Genomic DNA, 21,613 nt, shown 5'->3' on the forward strand with positions numbered 1-21,613 from the left:
AGTCTTTGATTTTCACTGTTTCTTCAGAAGACATATTTTCAGGAGGCACATTTTCAAACAACCAGAAAAGGAAATAGGCCTACTCAATATTGTACATTGCAGTAATATGAATTCAGATAAAGCAAAACAAATAAAAAAAGAAAAAACACTATACTGTAAACACTGAAAATCATGGCAATTGTGCAAACGTGGGCTCGTGAATCCTGCCGTCAGTTGGGGTCTGGCCACAGGATCTCATCGACATCGCAAGCGTTGTCTTCTCACGCTAGGCACCGGGGAAAATATCCCCTTGCATGTCGAAACCATCCATGGATTGCTGTCACCTGAATGTCGGCGCAGGCCTGTTCCATTGCCTGCAGAAGAGGCATGCGGGCATGTGGTTGGCGGTCAGATACACACCATCTCCAAGCCGAAAATAATTCCACAAATTGATTGTGGTTGGTGAATCAGGCCTGGACCAGAGAAGCCCGATGGAAACTGACATTATCCCATACCACCACAAACCTGCGCTGATCTGGTCTGTTCTGTACAACTATATTATGGAGAGCATCTAGAAATGTTCCTCCTCCTCCTCCTGCTGCTTTCTCATACTTAACATGGTCAACTATGTTCACAAACCAGTTGGACATGTGGCGTACTATTTCTGTACTTGATACCTGAACACTCCTCCAGCACTTCAACTTTTTTCAGAAAGTTTTTTATAATTCTGGATCCTTGTGTCGTCACACATTTTTATTGGCTAAAAGCACAGTAAGGTGAAAGAGCGAGCCTACCAACGAGCCAAAGACGAGCGAGACACGCTTACCATCAAGATTGTCTGCACTGCGTTAAGATGGGCTGAGTGAATGTAAATGAATGAACACAAATCTGTCAGAGGTCAGAAAAGCTTCTTCAGCTTCAACCAGACAATATAAGTTTAGACAACATTCTGGTGGACGGATGTCATTCTTTTACGCTGAAGATTTACTTCAACACAAATATAATCCACAACATATTCATTTCTTTGTCAAACATCAGTCCGTCTGTCTGTACTTGTGTTTGGATGAACGGTGAAATGATGGGATTACAGGACAGACAGACAGACAGACAGACAGCTGGCCCTCACGAGTAGTTCTGAAGGCACGTCTGTGTTTGTTTTTCTCATTGACACAGATATTACTGCTGAAAATCTCTTCATCAGAGCGTGACAGCCCGAATAAACACTCCACTGTGATGTGATTTGAATAAAATAACTGACATTACAGTCTGAATATTCACTGAATGTCGTGAGGATCCCATAACAAACACATGATGATGATGATGAAGGATCACAGTGATCACATGTTTACAGTATCTTCACATACACATAGAGTTCATCACGACAGTTAAGAGTTCTTAAATGTCAGTGTTCATTTATTCAATTGTTTCGTGCGCATGACAGTTTGTGTGTGAATGAGGGATTTGATCAAAGAAACATTTTACAAAAGAGAAGCTGAAGGTCAACAGTGCTGATGGAAACACATATAGAAACGTCTGCAGAACGTCTTGCACAAGCTTCAGAAAAAGACAGCGTTCAGTTTGTTTATTCTAAAACAGATCATGACGAAAGCGACAGATCACACGATGGACAGTTTCAGCGAGTCTATGATCTTACAAGAAACACTTTTGCTTTTGCATTCATTTCTGACCTCAAGCTGATAATGAAAGTCTGATAATGAAAGTGTAATGTCTGTGATCCTGAAGTCTCTTCACCGAGCTGTCGTTTCGTTTGTTTATATTTATTAAGTTTGTTTGGAGAACTTTACAAACATGCAAGAAACTGAATCACCAGACACCAAACAATCCTCTTCCAACACAGAAATCATTTATTCCATCAGAAATCCATCAAACTCTCACGTTTCCATCTGACTGTCTCACAACCTATTTCAACACACAGTGGTGTAAGAACAGGACATTGTACATTTATAACATGCTTGAAACGGTTTCACACATTGACATTATAATGCAGCGTATAAACATGAGGGGAACAGATACCTGAACATCACCAAACCTGTCAGGAGCGTCACATCTCACCAGAAAATCCATCAAATTATGTTCTCTAAACAGAAAGTGTGTTTACGTATGAAGCTCATTTAAGAAGCTTTAGGAATGTTTCATGGTGAATTCCACTTCATTCACATCATCATGTTGTATTTAAATCTTGTGATGTTGGGGTAAATGTGACGCGTGATGATGTGTTGTTTTGTGAGATTTGTCCGCACAATGACACAGTGTTTATCAGCGACGATGAGATGAGAAGAAACATTCACAAACTCCACATGAGAACATCTTCCATTATCATTGAATCAAACACTGATCTGAGATCTGTCAACATGTCAGTGTTGAATTCATTGGATCTGTTTGGCCATGTAAACATAAGTGTGTGTGTGGGGGTCTTCATGGCCAGTTATGAAGAGTCTCTAACAGCCAATGAAACCTATGAGAACTTCATTAGATCTTCATTATGGCTCATTACACACACGTCAATCATCAATCAATAAACTCTGAATGACAGTCTGTGTGTGTGTGTGTGTGTGTGAGAGCACCAGATATACACACACATCTCTATTGATACACACACATACATATTTATATATATATATATATTTATACTGTATAGAAGTCCTGATCATTCCACATTCATCTCTGACTTCATTTAGTCTCTGTGAGCATCGTGCTTCTGTCGTTCGTGTGAAAACACCTCGTTCTCCACATGCTCAAACCTTCCGGAAAACCTCGAAGAGAGACGCCACAGAGTGCATGCGGTAGAAGAGGTTGAGAGGAATGGCCACGTTCAGAACGGTGCTCCACGCGCTGAAGCCGAATATCTCCTGCTCCAGATGATTGTCGTACTGCGGCCGACAGCCGAACGCCGGGAGAAGCCACAACTGAAGACCAGAAACAAGACGTCACACCTCACGCTTAAGTCTCAATATGTGTGTGACACAGGTTTAGATATCTAACACTTTTCAAACCACATTCTTCAACAGTTTTATTTGATGTGTTAGATTGCATTAGTTTACGTACGTTAGGCGTTGACTAACCATTTGTCCAGATTTTCTATTTTAAATTCAGTGTCATTTTTTGTGCCAAAACATTATATAAGCATGAGTTGATGATGTTTTCAAATAGGGCTCTATTTCATAAGATCGATGCACTGGACAGAAAATTGAGAACTGCATCAGGAAACTAACAAAAACACTTGCGCCGGGTGTACGATAACCCCCAAAGATTCTGTCTGTGACTTTCTGCTTCGATGATAAATCTTACCGAGATGTTGCACATGAAGAGAAAGATGGTGATGTTCTTCAGGACCTGTCTCTTTCTTCCGGGCGTCACGTTTAGGCTGTTTCCCACAGGAAGTCTAACTCCAGAGCACTTCCTGCTGTACACCTGACGGTTCTCGTGCGCCTCGTTCTCGAGAGGAGTGCAGCGCTTGTCCTGCGTCTCGTACGCCCGGTTCACAATGCCGTCGTATGGCGGAACCATCGAAGAGGCCACAGAGAAGATCTCAGGCACCGACCCGGAACCTTCTTCACCCCCGGCTGGATCTGTGTGCCTGCGGTACAGCGACTCCACAATGAAGAGGTTCTGAACACACTTCTCCAGAACCAGCAGAAGAGAGTAGGCCAGACACGTCCAGCGGTAGCTCGGTGAACTTTGACTCGCTCCGACAGCCACCACGCTGCACCACGACATCAGCCATGACCCCAGCGACGAGCCCAGCAACAGATCCGAGTCCAGCGCACGGGACGGGTTCTGCCCGGTGTCCATTGGCCAGTCCTCCATCCGGTATATGAGGAGTCCGGTTCCGCTGGCCCCGCACATGCACACCAGCATCACCACCCCGTAGCAGTAGAACATGGAAACGGCCGCCTCGCGCGTCTGCATGGACTTCTCCACGTGGATGAGATACACCACCAGTACTGTGATGGAGCTGGCCAGAGCCAGCAGACCCAGAACCGGCCCGAGCAGAAGGCCAGAGCTGCGTGTGGACGGCCGCTTGTGGTTGGTGTGGTGGTCCAGTGTCCGGCCGATGTTCTTCCACATGACGAACAACATCGCCGACACAAAGATGTGATACTCGATGTTGAAGGGGTACAGATAGTAGAGACTGGTGGAAAACATGGAGCATACGCTTGTGCTGCAGTTACATTGAGGCTCCTCCTCCACTACAGACAGAGAGATAGAGGGAGAGAGAGAGAGAGAGAGAGAGAGAGTGAGAGGGGAGAGAGAGAGAGAGAGAGGGGAGAGAGAGAGAGAGAGAGAGAGAGGGGAGAGAGAGAGAGAGAGAGGGGAGAGAGAGAGAGAGACAGAGAAAGAGAGAGAGAGAGAGAGAGAGAGAGAGAGATGTAAACATAACCATCTGTTGATGTCAGTGTTTCAGGAGTTTGATCTTCAGCTGGCGTCTCTCAGAACACTTGACAGAGTTTCATTATAAGGAATCAATGTCACATATAAGCTCTCATCATTCTCTCAGATCTACTCTATACAACTTCATTACTTTAGTTGAACACAAACAAAACAAGGGTATAAAAATTAAGTCTCAATACTTTTTTTCAGATGGTTTCATCTGACGCAAGTGCCTTGACACAAGTAAACTTTCGCTTTGTGTTTTTATTTATTAATTTTATAATTAATTGATGTTAATGTATATGACTTTTTTATTGTATATGAATTGAATTAAAAGGGGGGCACGGTGGCTTAGTGGTTAGCACGTTCGCCTCACACCTCCAGGGTTGGGGGTTCGATTCCCGCTTCCGACTTGGTTCCGAGTTTGCATGTTCTCCCCGTGCCTCGGGGGTTTCCTCCGGGTACTCCGGTTTCCTCCCCTGGTCCAAAGACATGCATGGTAGGTTGATTGGCATCTCTGGAAAAATTGTCCGTAGGGTGTGAGTGCGTGAGTGAATGAGTGAGTGTGTGTGCTCTGCGATGGGTTGGCACTCCATCCAGGGTGTATCCTGCCTTGATGCCCGATGACTCCTGAGATAGGCACAGGCTCCCCGTGACCCGAGGTAGTTCGGATAAGCGGTAGAAAATGGAATGGAATTGTATTAAAGCAACTTAACAGTTATTGATTCTTTACTGAGGTCTACCTCAACTTAAGTTTGGGCCGAGTAATGTTTGTTTGTGTTGTTATGCTGAAACAGTCTATATGGGATTTATAAAGCTTCAAAAAAGCACAAACATCCATCATTTAAATGACTCGAGCGGGTTAATAAATCTCTTCTAAAAAGTCAAATGCGGCAACATGTCATTATCTCGATGGATCTCGTGAATCTCAGGACAAACAAGAAACTTCACAAGACCAATTTGCCACTTTGAGTCACAAATAAGATGATAACATTACAAAAATAATCGTGTGTTTGTGTGTTTTTGTGTTCAGCTGAAGTAATAAAGTCATTTAGATCTGAGATGACGTGAGGGCGAGTAAATGATTCAAAATAAAGTCATTTTCACAAGATTTCTAAAAGAATGAACCACTATATATTTCATACTATAATATGTTTATATTCAGATGTTTGTAATTTTCTAATAATATTATGTTATAAGTATGTTGTGCATTAAAAACGTTAATGTTTGTTGGTCTATACTGATGCTTTTATCTAGTTTGGACTAAACTTATGTTAAAAAAATAAACTGAGAAACGAGAAGGAGAGCCAGAACAGGACATGAGTGATTTCTGTCTGTCTGGTGCCATCTAGAGGTTTGCACCAAAACAAATCACTGATTCAATGAAATTTAAAGGGATAGTTCTCCCAAAAATGAAATTTCTGCCATGAATGACTCACTCTAGTTGTTCCAAATCTGCACAAATTTCTTTATTTGGTTGAATAAATACGTTCTTGGACGGTATTGACTAACACAGTAGTCATTGAAAATGACCACAGTCGTCAGAATTGCCGCAGAACTGTTTGCTGTCCTACATTCTTCAAAATATCTCATACTGTGTTCAACAGAACAACTGATGTAAGGATTTTTTCCTATTATGGTAGACAATGGAAGAACACGAAGGTGAGTAAAATATGACAGAATTTGTATTTTTTAGTGAACTATCTCTTTAATGTTAGTGTCTATACAGCAGTTCCCCCTGGGGGTTCACGAGGGAATTGCAGGGAGTTTGTTCGGCACAAAACAAGTTTCCATTGCTTTGAAATATTTTGAAATAGCAAAGAAATGTTTAGAAATAATTATTATTATGTAAAATACTACTGATTAAACCTCAAAACAGATAAAAAAGTTTTTTGAAGTTAAACATGCAAATTTTCTATTAATTCAATTATTGGAATATTTATTTCCTCAAGGGAAACTTCAAATAAATGACACATTTAGACTTTTTTATCTATATGATCACAGTTAATTCTGTATGATTCAATAAAATGACAAAATGCTGAATGCTCTCTCTTTTGTTATTCACTTTGGATAAAAAGCCAGAATGTCCGTCTGAGAAGAGGGGGCCTCTGAACCCTCCCACACATTCACTCTGAAAAACACTATTGTCCTCACACACACACACACACACACACACACACGGTTACCTGTGGTGTGGTTTGCGTATCCCAGTGCGGTTAATCTCCTCCTGTGATTGTTGAGGAAATGTTCAGCCTCTGACATCACTCCATTACACCAGAGCAGCAGGTTAGTGAACACGGCGTGAATCACCCCAAACCTGCTCAACACAACATTCAACATTATTAACAGAAGTGTATTGATACAGCAATGAACTCTAAAGATATTTCTTCTTATAGTTACAGTTCAGGCTTAATATGGAAATTCTATCAACATGTATTCCTCTCTCAGGACATGTCAAACCTGTATGAGTTTCTTTCTTCTGCTGAACACAAAAGAAGATATTTTGAAAAATACTGTTTACTTTGAATTCAGTTGACATCCATTGAATGGACACAGAATAATACTTTTCTAAAAATATCTTATTTTATACCTTATACCTGGTTCTGGATCAAATCTGATTAATAAAAGTGGTTAGGCGGCATTATATGTTTTATATTTGCACCTTTCAAACGTTTCATATTTCTTGATGACGTCTTTGATGTGGAACCAAAGAAAATGAACCTGCAATGAAAAGCAAAACACATTCACGTCATCCACTGCGTCTCATCATAATAAAGGATCATTACACCTTTCCAAAAGTGCCAGTATACAGCGCGTTAAAGTTATACATTCTTTATTCCCATTATGTGCTCTCACCTGAGAGATGGTGTGGAGCGCGTGGATGATGGGATAGACCCCCAGAACCGCAGAGATGCACGAGTGATAGCCCACAAAGTACCCGATGCGGAACGCGTCCATGATCAGGGAGAGTAACGCCAGCATCGTCAGTCCACCTGATTCACAGACATTATCATCATCATCATCATCATCATCATCATCATGACAACCGAACTGAAGAATAACGTGCCGCGCGCATCACCTCGTATCCAGCTGGTCCCTACGTGCGCGTCCCTCTCCGGCAACGGACTGCGCTCGCGCTCCCTCCGGATCATGTAGCAGAGCATCCACGCGAGCTGCACGAGCATCAGCACCGTGATGAAGGTGAGCAGGTGTTCCTCCCTGACGACGGGACCGTGCTGGGCGACCGCGAGCATCACGGACACGCCGATGAGCAGCAGGTTGGCGCCGTACTGCGCGCTCAGCGTCTCCGCGTTCTTCTGCGGGTACCTCTTGGTCAAACTCACCTTGAGCCGCGTGAAAAGTTTCTTCTCCGTGTCGGTGGAGGAGCCGGGGCTGTATTTGTTCATACACATGATGTCCAGGCCGCTGTGCTCCACCATGGTGCCGGCGACGCGTCTCCAAATGCGCTACGCGCTCAGAGATCACGCATGTTTCGCATACATCCCGCTCGGGAACAAGGCGCTCATATATACCTCCTACAAAGAGATTACCGCGGATTGAGTTTCGTTCGGCTGTACGTTTCGGGGGAATCGACGAAGTGCCAAGAATTCACCGAGAACTTGAGAAGAGCTCAGATGCCAGGAGCTGAAATAAACTTCACCATCACGCACGCACCCATCCAGACCAGACCTCCGCAGCTCTGCTGGTTTAGTGTGGCTTTGGCAGTCTAGTGATTTCTCATCGTCCCACAGTCCACGTGTGAAGCTCCAGTGAGTTTTCACGAGCTCATATTTCACTGGTCAATGGCCCTTTATGGAAAGGTTCCCTTTGTTGCCCGCGGACTCGTATAACGGCGTGGATCTGTTGCGCATCTCTGAAATGTGATGAGAAAAGACGTCTGCAAGCTTCTAAAGAGAAAAGCACACGATGGCAGCTCTATCAGACGCAATGTTTGCTGTTAACGCGTTTCGTTTAAATGCTCGTATATGAAGAAACGCGCTTTGCGCGCGCGCGCGATCAGCGAGACCCCCAATTAACTGAAACCGATCCGCAGCTCCAACAAAAGCGCTTTATATTATAACGGATCTGAGGCGGATTAACATGCTCACAGACCCTCAGAAACATCCCGACTCAAGTTTGAGTTTTCATGAATGTCCTGCTGTGCTTTGCGTCTGATGTGATGCGTTTATCGAGAGCTCTGATTGAGTCTGATCACAGATGCGATCATCAGGCGCTTATCGCCAGCGGACGGTAATGTCATCAGTTCTTCAGTTTCATCACATTTACACGCGCGCTTTGATGTTTGATGTGACGGATGCTGATGATCAGTGTTCGAATAATGACAACAAAACATCAGAGCAGATCTACAGATGCACCTGAACACTGTTGTGAAGAGGATCTCTGTCGAGATTTGCTTCCATAAACAACCTTTAACGTCCACTGAAGCTTGCGGTCACACAAAAGCTTCTTTGTAATGGAGAAATGTTAACAAGATAATAAAGAAATGGTTCTTTTAGCAAACTGTGACTGAAAGCTTCTACAGGAAACCAAAGTGGATCTTCTGTCCGTGGCATTGCTGGAATGTTTTTTGTGTATTTTGTGCATATAAAACATTTACTTTAAACAGCGCCAACAGTTTCTCATCAGTACACATTTGTAATGAATTGTAATGCAAATGAATTTGTGTGGTACACTTTATTTCAGATTAGAAAGTGACATTTACTGAAACACACAGATGTGTTGTCAAGGTTTTTAATTTCTCAAAGTCATCAGTCATGGCCCACCAAACCAGTTTACAAAAAATACTCAGAAATGTGAATCTCTTCATTGCACACGCACTTCCACACAATCATTAAAATACAGTCATTATTGTAGGAATGATAGCAAGTCACACTTTGAAAGCAGTGAGAGAGTCACTATTAGAAGCAAATGAGTGTTTTGTAGAGCTGAGGAATCTGTCTCATCAAACTGATTCACGTGTTTCATTACAAGAACACAAACACAGTCACATTCTTACACACATGCGACATTTCTTGTTTAGTGTGTAAAAAAGAAAAAATAATTTAATGCAACCTGAAGTGTAAAGAAGAAAGTTAACGTTAGAAAAATATACAGGACCTCAGGGAAAACCTCCCATAGACCTCATGTACCTGAAATGACCTCATGCTGTTCTCCAGCGCTGGCATCATAATGGTGTTAACATTAAAAGTCAAACGCCTCTTATCAGACGCTGATGTGAGAGGTCAGAATATTCAGTCTCTTGTTGGTCATGAAATCGCTTCTTGAACAGAGGTCAGAGGTCAGGCAGAGGTCACGGCCGTCACAGATCATCTGATATCCACCTTCAGCTTCTTAAAACACAGTGACGTTCTATTCCCAGACAGAAATATAACAGATCTTTAAAACTGAAGAAAGGTCTTTTTGAACGTGATGTGTTGTGGGAGTGTTTGTTTCTCACCCCGTGTCTCAGCCCAGCAGTGATATCAGCATCACAACTCCCATGAACTGAGTGAAGAGAATGACGGGAGTGAAGAAAGACCAGACCGGCCACAGGGCCACATTTAAACTGAAACACACAAAACATTACGATTATCACAGAGTAATACAACACAAACTTCACAATCTGTTGATGAAATGTTTGTGTGTGTTTCACATCCATTTGTATTTGTACATTATAATATAATTACTTCAAAATAATCCCTTGTTTAAAGATGGTGCATTATGGGAATGAAAAGTCTGAATGCAAAATAATGTTCTCTTTTGATTAAATGTGACATGGATGTATTCTCATGATCCTCTTGTCATTTCAAACCTGTCTGAATTTCTTTCTTCCGCAGAACACGAAAAGAAGATATTTTGAAGAATGTTGTTAACTGGACCCCATTCACTTGCATTGGTTTTGTGTTCATACAATAGAAGTAAATGGGGTCCAGTGCTGTTCGGTTACCAACTTTCTTCAAATATCTTCTATTGTGTTCCGCACAAGAGAGAAAGTCATGCAGGTTTGAAATGACACGAGGGCGAGTAAATGATGACAGAATTTTCATTTTTGGATGAACTATCACTTTTATCTTGTGTAGACCGAAACCTGGATGTGTCAGTTGTGAAATGAGTGTTGATGTGACCTGCAGGACGCAGCGATGAAGGCCGCAGTCGTGACCGCTGGTACAGCTGGATATTCCTGCTCATAGTTCTTGATGCCTTTAAACCACTCGAGATACACGATACAGAACGCTGCCAGACTCAGACACAGTCCCAGCAACAGCAGTCCAACAGCAAACCACCAACTACAACACAAAACACACACGCATGACGTCATATCAAATCATGCTTCTTACTGTCTACTGTACACCACTGCAGAGTGTGAGGAGAGTTGTGTGTTTGGGTCTCAGTGTGTAACCAGAGCACTGTAATCTGTGTTGTAATCCAGGCTCAACCAACGGCTGTGTGACGGAGATGTGGAGTGTCGGATGGAGAGAATGAGATTTGCAGTGGGGCAAAACCACAGTGCAACTGTAAAGCAGCACACACGCAGTGTTCAGGAGAGTGACAGTAGGGTGTGTGAGTGAGTTCACAGGTAATCCTGGTATCAAGATGAGTGTCTGTAATCACCCGTGAATGTCACTGCTGTTCAGCACAACTCTGAAGAAATCCACATAGTAGGAAACACTGAGAGACGCCACGATCCAGAAGACTGAGTGACGATTGATACCAGCCGAAGACTTCACATCCACAGACTCCTCAGAGCACACGCCTGAAACACAACATCACAACATCACATCAGACACACCTGAAACACAACATCACAACATCACATCAGACACACCTGAAACACAACATCACAACATCACATCAGACACACCTGAAACACAACATCACAACATCACATCAGACACACCTGAAACACAACATCACAACATCACATCACACACACCTGAAACACAACATCACAACATCACATCAGACACACCTGAAACACAACATCACATCAGACACACCTGAAACACAACATCACAACATCACATCAGACACACCTGAAACACAACATCACACACACGCCTGAAACACAACATCACAACATCACATCAGACACACCTGAAACACAACATCACAACATCACATCAGACACACCTGAAACACAACATCACAACATCACATCACACACACCTGAAACACAACATCACAACATCACATCAGACACACCTGAAACACAACATCACATCAGACACACCTGAAACACAACATCACAACATCACATCAGACACACCTGAAACACAACATCACACACACGCCTGAAACACAACATCACAACATCACATCAGACACACCTGAAACACAACATCACAACATCACATCAGACACACCTGAAACACAACATCACACACACGCTTGAAACACAACATCACAACATCACATCAGACACACCTGAAACACAACATCACACACACGCCTGAAACACAACATCACAACATCAAACACACCTGAAACACAACATCACACACACGCCTGAAACACAACATCACACACACGCCTGAAACACAACATCACATCAGACACACTTGAAACACCTGAAACACAACATCACAACATCACATCAGACACACCTGAAACACAACATCACAACATCACATCAGACACACCTGAAACACAACATCACAACATCACATCAGACACACCTGAAACACAACATCACAACATCACATCAGACACACCTGAAACACAACATCACAACATCACATCAGACACACCTGAAACACAACATCACAACATCACATCAGACACACCTGAAACACAACATCACATCAGACACACCTGAAACACAACATCACAACATCACATCAGACACACCTGAAACACAACATCACACACACGCCTGAAACACAACATCACAACATCACATCAGACACACCTGAAACACAACATCACAACATCACATCAGACACACCTGAAACACAACATCACACACACGCCTGAAACACAACATCACAACATCACATCAGACACACCTGAAACACAACATCACAACATCACATCAGACACACCTGAAACACAACATCACAACATCACATCAGACACACCTGAAACACAACATCACAACATCACATCACACACACCTGAAACACAACATCACAACATCACATCAGACACACCTGAAACACAACATCACATCAGACACACCTGAAACACAACATCACAACATCACATCAGACACACCTGAAACACAACATCACACACACGCCTGAAACACAACATCACAACATCACATCAGACACACCTGAAACACAACATCACAACATCACATCAGACACACCTGAAACACAACATCACACACACGCCTGAAACACAACATCACAACATCACATCAGACACACCTGAAACACAACATCACACACACGCCTGAAACACAACATCACAACATCAAACACACCTGAAACACAACATCACACACACGCCTGAAACACAACATCACACACACGCCTGAAACACAACATCACATCAGACACACTTGAAACACCTGAAACACAACATCACAACATCACATCAGACACACCTGAAACACAACATCACAACATCACATCAGACACACCTGAAACACAACATCACAACATCACATCAGACACACCTGAAACACAACATCACAACATCACATCAGACACACCTGAAACACAACATCACAACATCACATCAGACACACCTGAAACACAACATCACAACATCACATCACACACACCTGAAACACAACATCACAACATCACATCAGACACACCTGAAACACAACATCACATCAGACACACCTGAAACACAACATCACAACATCACATCAGACACACCTGAAACACAACATCACACACACGCCTGAAACACAACATCACAACATCACATCAGACACACCTGAAACACAACATCACAACATCACATCAGACACACCTGAAACACAACATCACACACACGCCTGAAACACAACATCACAACATCACATCAGACACACCTGAAACACAACATCACACACACGCCTGAAACACAACATCACAACATCAAACACACCTGAAACACAACATCACACACACGCCTGAAACACAACATCACACACACGCCTGAAACACAACATCACATCAGACACACTTGAAACACCTGAAACACAACATCACAACATAACATCAGACACACCTGAAACACAACATCACAACATCACATCAGACACACCTGAAACACAACATCACAACATCACATCAGACACACCTGAAACACAACATCACAACATCACATCACACACACCTGAAACACAACATCACAACATCACATCAGACACACCTGAAACACAACATCACAACATCACATCAGACACACCTGAAACACAACATCACACACACGCCTGAAACACAACATCACAACATCACATCAGACACACCTGAAACACAACATCACAACATCACATCAGACACACCTGAAACACAACATCACACACACGCCTGAAACACAACATCACAACATCACATCAGACACACCTGAAACACAACATCACACACACGCCTGAAACACAACATCACAACATCAAACACACCTGAAACACAACATCACACACACGCCTGAAACACAACATCACACACACGCCTGAAACACAACATCACATCAGACACACTTGAAACACCTGAAACACAACATCACACACACGCCTGAAACACAACATCACACACACACCTGAAACACAACATCACATCAGACACACTTGAAACACCTGAAACACAACATCACACACACGCCTGAAACTCAACATCACACACACGCCTGAAACACAACATCACACACACGCCTGAAACACAACATCACACACACACCTGAAACACAACATCACACACACGCCTGAAACACAACATCACATCAGACACACTTGAAACACCTGAAACACAACATCACACACACGCCTGAAACACAACATCACACACACGCCTGAAACACAACATCACATCAGACACACTTGAAACACCTGAAACACAACATCACACACACGCCTGAAACACAACATCACACACACGCCTGAAACACAACATCACACACACGCCTGAAACACAACATCACATCAGACACACTTGAAACACCTGAAACACAACATCACACACACGCCTGAAACACAACATCACACACACACCTGAAACACAACATCACATCAGACACACTTGAAACACCTGAAACACAACATCACACACACGCCTGAAACTCAACATCACACACACGCCTGAAACACAACATCACACACACGCCTGAAACACAACATCACACACACACCTGAAACACAACATCACACACACGCCTGAAACACAACATCACATCAGACACACTTGAAACACCTGAAACACAACATCACACACACGCCTGAAACACAACATCACACACACGCCTGAAACACAACATCACATCAGACACACTTGAAACACCTGAAACACAACATCACACACACGCCTGAAACACAACATCACACACACACCTGAAACACAACATCACATCATACACACTTGAAACACCTGAAACACAACATCACACACACGCCTGAAACACAACATCACACACACGCCTGAAACACAACATCACACACACGCCTGAAACACAACATCACACACACACCTGAAACACAACATCACACACACGCCTGAAACACAACATCACACACACGCCTGAAACACAACATCACAACATCACATCACCCTTACGAAAATGAAGAACTTCTGTAACCTTAGTTTTTCTTTATCACACCATAGTAACCTCACAACAGTAACCGTGATACTTGAAGTGAAACTATGGTAATAAAAATGGCAATCAACTGCCATAAAGCCATTGTTACTACTTTATTAAACCGTGTCAGAGATGTTTCAGGTGTTTCACAACATGAACACAAACAGCTGCTGACGGATGAAACGACAGCGATCATCAGAACGCTGTGTGTTGTTGTTTTGTGTATATTTGTGTGTGTTTCTCACTCTGCTCGTCCTCTTGTTGTTGTTGTTCTTGTATGCTGATAAATCGCCGCCGCAGATTCACAAACTCACTGAAATCCGCCATGACACCAACGTCAAGATAAAGGGGCGGAGACTCGGAGGAGACGTCAAATCAAGCGCCCGCCTTCAAACTATGCCGTTATATTTAACGTGTTTTCTTTGTAATTTACCGATTTATTTTCCTCATTTCTTCACCTTATTGATGTTGTGCACATTTGGTTATTGATTAAAAGCGTTTTCAGCCTAATCACTGATCGCGTCACTTCCCGTTAATGACGTCACAAAACGACTCGTAAAGGCGAGAAGGACATTCTGAAAGTAAAAATTGACATTTATTAATATAGCTTTTTCTTACTAAATAGCTTTTAAATATATTTATTATTTTAAATAAATTGTATTTATATATTACAATGTATTTATATATCACTAAAGCATCTGATATGTTATTTAACTGATATATTTTTAGATGATAAATATGAACATATATCTAAATGCAATGTAGAGTTGTATCATGTATATAAGTATATATAAGTATGTTTATGTCTATGTGTATGTTGACCCTAGAGAAACAGGAGTTGATTGGCAGTAATGAAATGTTTGGTCAAATGGAGGTCAGCAGGTCCGTGAGCAGCTGAGCATCACCTGTAAGAGGGTTCAGGAGGTCAGCTGTTCAGGTGTGTGGACAGCAGCACAGGTGTGGAATATTGCATCCTGCCAACCGCCCCGGTCTCTCTGAACCTGCCCCAGTTTGAGTTACCTGCCAGCTGGAATCAGACTGACCTGAAACAAAACTCACCCACACACACACACACACACACACATCACAAATGACTATATTATTTTAAACATCACATTAAATAGATGTTTAATTCATTTAAAAGTCATATTTAGAAACAAAATAGACCCCATTCAGACCCAAAAAAATCTTCTCTAATGGGCACAATGGAGTAAATGAAGTATAAGTGTTTATTAGACATCTATTTGAAATGCTTGAGTGTGTGTTTGGTAAACAGATGTATTGTATAGTTAACTGTTATCTTAGGCAATTCATGTTTGTTTTTGTTTCACTGCTCGGTGTCCTAAACTAAACAAAACACGTAATGAACGATTACTGTATGCATTTCGTGGACATGTTTATCCAACGGAGTTCTGTGAACACCTGTAAATAAACACAAATAGATTTTTGTCATTAAGTTATATTGTACTTTTTGTGTTGTTACAGCTTTGCTGGAGTCAGAATAAGACACTTTCATTGCCACACTTTTCTGTTTTGGCCTTGAACACATGATGCTGACCATATGTGACCCTGGATCACAAAACAAGTCTTAAGTAGCACAGAACATTTTAGTAATAACCAAAAATACATTGTATAGGTCAAAATTATGCATTTTTCATTTATGCCAAATATCATAAGGATAGTAAGTAAAGATATTTTGTAAATATCCTACCTTGACGACGTCAAAACTTGATTTTTGTGAGTGGATGTTCTACCACAGTGCCTCTGATTAACAACTTCAAAGGCAATTTTCACAATATTTAGATTTGTGTGCACCATCAGATTCCAGAGTTTAAACTGTTGTATTGCTGCCAGATATTATTCTACTCTCAAAAAAATACTATCCATAGAAAGCTCATTTATTCTTTTCTCAGATGATGTAAAATCTAAATTTTGATAAATTGACCCTAAAGACTGGTTTTGTTCTCCAGGGTCCCATATGAGAGAAAACAGGGCACCGGTGAAGATCTCAACAGAACTGAACACAACTCAAAACTCATCAATGGCATCAACTCTTCATTCCTAAACCTCAGAAGATCAGTTTCCCTGCCGCTTGCATGGGTGAATCTTTCGTTTGTTTTAAGCATGACCTGCCAGAGAACACTTTCCGTTATCACTTCCATTATTCAAGCATCACATCAAACCTGTGGAGATATTAAACGCTTTGATTCTAAACAGAACCTGATTGTACCTGCTGTGACTTTATCAGAGTATCGTGTTCAAAAGACCATCATGTATCATAATGTGACTCTTTCAAACGTCCTGCAGGAAGAATGTGTGTGATTCTGAGAATCGACCGAGTACATTTGATTCTCACCCAAACAGACAATAACATCATTTCCTGCTGCTGCAGTAAACCTGCGCGTCTTCTCCTGTTTCCCAGAGGCCTTTGAGGCAACCATGAGGAGAACAATAGTGTTCTGTGAGGAGAGAGAACCGAGCTGAGTTTATCAAATACACATACCTTACACACACACACACAAACGGACACACTCGCTCTCACACACAAACACACACACTATTACACACACACATACACTTTCTCGCTCTCACAGAAACACACGCACACGTTTGCACAGCTATCCTTATGTGGACATACATTGACTCAATGCAATCTCTAGCCCCTAACCATCAGAAGTGAGTACCTGACCCTAAACCTAACCTAAACCTGATTATAACCTAAACCCTAAAACCAGGTCTTGACCCTCTAACAGCCCTTTAAAGGGGTCTCTGAAAGTGACGACCGGCCTACATGTCCTCACTTTACTCTCTTAGTCCTCAGTCTGCTGTTCTTAAACTCAAACTGGTCCTCATAAAGATATTCGTACAAGTACACTCTCTCTTTCACACACACACACACAAACACTCTTTCACACACACACACACACTCGCTCTCACAAACACACTCTCTCATTCACACACACACACAAACACACTCTCTCATTCACACACACACACACACACACACACACACACACACAAACACTCTTTCACACACACACACTCGCTCTCACAAACACACTCTCTCATTCACACACACACACACACACACACAAACACACTCTCTCATTCACACACACACACACACACACACAAACTCTCTCTCTTTCACACACACTTTCAGTTTTTTGCTGACTTCAGTGTGTCTGGGGTTTGAAGATCAAGTTTCTACATTTCCCACAATCTGGTTGATTCAGAATAACTTCAGGTCTTTTCATCACACCAGTCACCAGACAGTTTGATGTACAGATGTCACACATACATATCTTATGATTTCAGACTGAACTATTCCATTCACAATAAACATGCTGAACAGAAAAAAAATCATGTAACTGAAGTCGAGAGTTTACCTCCAGCAAACGTGAGCCGTTGGGCTGATATGATTACATTTAAGCACAGGATCAGTGCGGTACGCTGGGATTTATCAGGTCGAGCGCTCCGCAGTGTGTGTGTGTGTATGTCACACAGGCGGCTCATTCTCCGGGCAGAAACCGGACTGCTGTGAGTCTTGACCCGCGGGTCCAGCGAGCGCTCGCACCTGTATGGAGCCTCTGTGTGTCGGGCCAACTGAACCCTGGCCTGAGAAAAAAAACTCCCACACAAGAGACCGATTCAGTCCTTTCAGCCCCCCCACTACCATCTTAAACAACTGATCTCAGGACAGATGAGCGGTCAGAGGTGAACACTTGAACACACACACACACACACACAGAATAATGCAGTTCTGTTATTCACAGCGTTTATTAAAAACAGTGATGAGCAGAAAACACCAGCATCACTTCACAAGTCTAACTTTATCTTTGAGGACTTTAAACTTTGGGTTGTGGTTGATTTTCTTGTTGAACAGAGCGAGAACTTCCTCCTCCGATCTGTAGTTGGAGCTTCCGGTGAATGAATAGTATTGAGCTAAAACCTGAAAAATAAACAACAGACACACAATCGATGATCAATAACAGACCGTCAATCTGCCTCAATGACACATGAACACATGAGAATAAACCATAGAGGGCAAGTTACAGTTAGCTGTGCAGAGTGGTTAAAAAACTAACCAATCAAATGAATTTTTCCTAATAGAATTCGAAAGAATGACTCTTATTTTCAAAATAAAAGTCTCCAGTTTAGAATAAAAGCCGATCACGGAAGGAAGTTACATATCTTAAATACCACTAAAGTGAAACCCAACTCACCTTCTTTCTAATTTTTTTGACAGCGAGCCCTTCATCTGGAGCATCTTTCAGAACAGCCTTTATCGTTCCTTTCCAATTAAACTTCCCTAGGACACAATTAACAGACTCAGAACTTCAAACTTATAATATATACTATGGGTGATATCTAGCAATTGTGAGATCTTGCGACGACAATCTATGTTTACTACATGATAAATACTTTCCCTTTTATATAATACATGTACATTTATGCATTTGGCAGAAGCTTTTATCCAAAGCGACTTACGTAGCATTATCCTATACATTTATACTTAGGTATGTGCAATCCTCTGGGATCGATCCCACAACCTTGCATGGTTAACGCAATGCTCTGATCTACAGGAAAGCTATTATATATTAGCTTTATTAATATTTGATATATCAGCCAGTTCATTGAATATAAATTTATTCACACTGATCAAATGAAGCAACAATTGTCCATCACTACATGAAACTCTGTCACAGGGTGTATTAATGCCAGCACTATTACATGAATAAAATACCTTTAGCATTTGATTCAGACTCCACCTCTTGCTCCACTGACTCCTCCCCTTCTGTGTTAAAACTCTCTGATTGGTCAGAAAAGACAGGAATGAAATGAGGGTTCTGTTGATCTCTTGATAAGAGACAGCAAGATATTCTCAAGATGTTTTTACCATCAAATTCCACTTGATTTATTTTCTTGTGTTTTTTCTTGATTTTTTCTTCTGTGTTCTGATGGTTTTCTTCTGTCTGTCGTTTCCTCTTCTTACTCATCTGTTTCTCATCACGGGTATCGTGTCCGTTCTGCTTCGAGGTCTCTTCTGATCTCACTTTAGGATTCGTTTTGTTTTCCGCAGAACACTCACTAAGTGTCTGCTTATTTTGTGTGTTATTTTCCTGCAAAACATTGTTACACATTATTATAAACATATAAACAAATATACACACGTGATGTGAGTCTTTCATCTTTTGCTCAGAGATTTGATAGAGTTGAGTTTCATTTAAGACCTAAAAATATTATTATAAATCTTCTATAATATTGATTTTCCGTGACACAGATGTCCATCGAATGTCACTGATAATCAGCAGAAACAACGATAAGGAAGCTCAAACACTTACGCTGCTGGCAGTCGTTGAAAAAATATCCCAGACCTGCTCGATCAAAGGCGGGCTGTGGATCTTCAGACAGTTCTTCATCCAGTTCTGCACATGAACAAACATCACGACAATCATAAATCAACTCATAAACCATCAAGCTGAACGACGGTTGGTTTGAGATCTTCACCTGAAACTTTGCTCTCTTCCTGGGCACGTTCTCATACGAGCTGACCTGATCCAGAACATGATGCAGTTTGGGATCAATGTCGGGTCGTTTCATGGCCTCCTGGATTCTCTGGAACACAACAGAAGCTTTGAGTTCTCTGGAGAATCTCTCTGGATATTTCTGACAGCTCAAGAGTTTATTTACCTCAATCCACTGCTGCTGCTTCACGTCGCCTTTATTCGCCTTTGCCTGGAAATTTTTTCCTCCATATTTCTGATCTTCGCTGATGCATTTGATGTGGTTTCTGTAATCTTCGCCCCTGTGCGCAAAAAGCATCGGTCACAATCATCACTACACAACACGCAATCACACAGCATCTACACAACCTCACACTGACCAGAAGTCTTTTCCACAGTCGATGCAGGACAAAACCTGACATCCACTACACTTCAGCACGTGTTTCTCCACTTGAGCCTTCTTCAGTGACTCTCCACAGGCATTACATGTGAAGAACACCATCCTGATCGATCTGATCTCTCAGTCTGACGAATCTGATCTCTCCAACTGATTTCAGCACCTGGGATGAGAAACCATACATCGTGCATTAGACCTTATTAAATTCAACCTTTTTGTATTATGTATTGTGTGTGTGAGTGACCCATTAATGCAAACTCAAACTTACCTGACCTAGTGAGTCTGATCTTTTCTTCAGTCTGATCACGTGCAGAACAGCAGCTCGAGTGACTGATCTCTCCGGTCTGATCTTCACACTCTCTGGTGAATGTTGGCACAATCTGCTCTGAACATTTATTCGAGTTTAATTCAGATCCAGTTCACTAGATCAACACGTGAAGCGACACAGGAATGAACCACGTGATCCCACGGTCGACCGGTGGGACTGTTTTCGTTCCGGACGGAAACACGAAACACCCGTAAAACAATCCGATGAAATAAACTTTTAAAACGTTAAATTTCGTCCAGTTATGTCAACAAATACATTGTAAAAAACTGTTTTTAATTGATT

General features: G+C 41.9%; 3 protein-coding genes across 3 annotated transcripts; all 3 read right to left on the bottom strand.

Annotated features, from left to right (window-relative positions):
- Positions 1-2,732: 2,732 nt before the first annotated feature.
- otop1 (otopetrin 1) lies at positions 2,733-7,867 on the bottom strand. Its single transcript, XM_056770165.1, has 6 exons — positions 7,451-7,867; positions 7,228-7,364; positions 7,034-7,092; positions 6,558-6,688; positions 3,289-4,190; positions 2,733-2,906 (listed from the first exon to the last, which is right to left on the bottom strand). The coding sequence occupies exons 1-6, from the start codon at positions 7,809-7,811 to the stop codon at positions 2,736-2,738; spliced, it is 1,761 nt and encodes a 586-aa protein (XP_056626143.1). The 5' UTR covers positions 7,812-7,867; the 3' UTR covers positions 2,733-2,735.
- Positions 7,868-9,047: 1,180 nt separating this feature from the next.
- Positions 9,048-15,546, bottom strand: tmem128 (transmembrane protein 128). Its single transcript, XM_056769765.1, has 5 exons — positions 15,345-15,546; positions 10,984-11,125; positions 10,497-10,658; positions 9,830-9,937; positions 9,048-9,741 (listed from the first exon to the last, which is right to left on the bottom strand). The coding sequence occupies exons 1-4, from the start codon at positions 15,424-15,426 to the stop codon at positions 9,838-9,840; spliced, it is 486 nt and encodes a 161-aa protein (XP_056625743.1). The 5' UTR covers positions 15,427-15,546; the 3' UTR covers positions 9,048-9,741; positions 9,830-9,837.
- Positions 15,547-18,855: 3,309 nt separating this feature from the next.
- lyar (Ly1 antibody reactive homolog (mouse)) lies at positions 18,856-21,569 on the bottom strand. Its single transcript, XM_056770325.1, has 9 exons — positions 21,272-21,569; positions 20,987-21,166; positions 20,794-20,908; positions 20,611-20,718; positions 20,445-20,528; positions 20,000-20,222; positions 19,847-19,912; positions 19,326-19,411; positions 18,856-19,051 (listed from the first exon to the last, which is right to left on the bottom strand). The coding sequence occupies exons 2-9, from the start codon at positions 21,106-21,108 to the stop codon at positions 18,914-18,916; spliced, it is 942 nt and encodes a 313-aa protein (XP_056626303.1). The 5' UTR covers positions 21,109-21,166; positions 21,272-21,569; the 3' UTR covers positions 18,856-18,913.
- Between the last annotated feature and the right edge of the window lie 44 nt (positions 21,570-21,613).

This window comes from Triplophysa dalaica, chromosome 16, assembly GCF_015846415.1.
Source record: "Triplophysa dalaica isolate WHDGS20190420 chromosome 16, ASM1584641v1, whole genome shotgun sequence".
In the NCBI taxonomy this organism is placed as follows: Eukaryota; Metazoa; Chordata; class Actinopteri; order Cypriniformes; family Nemacheilidae; genus Triplophysa; species Triplophysa dalaica.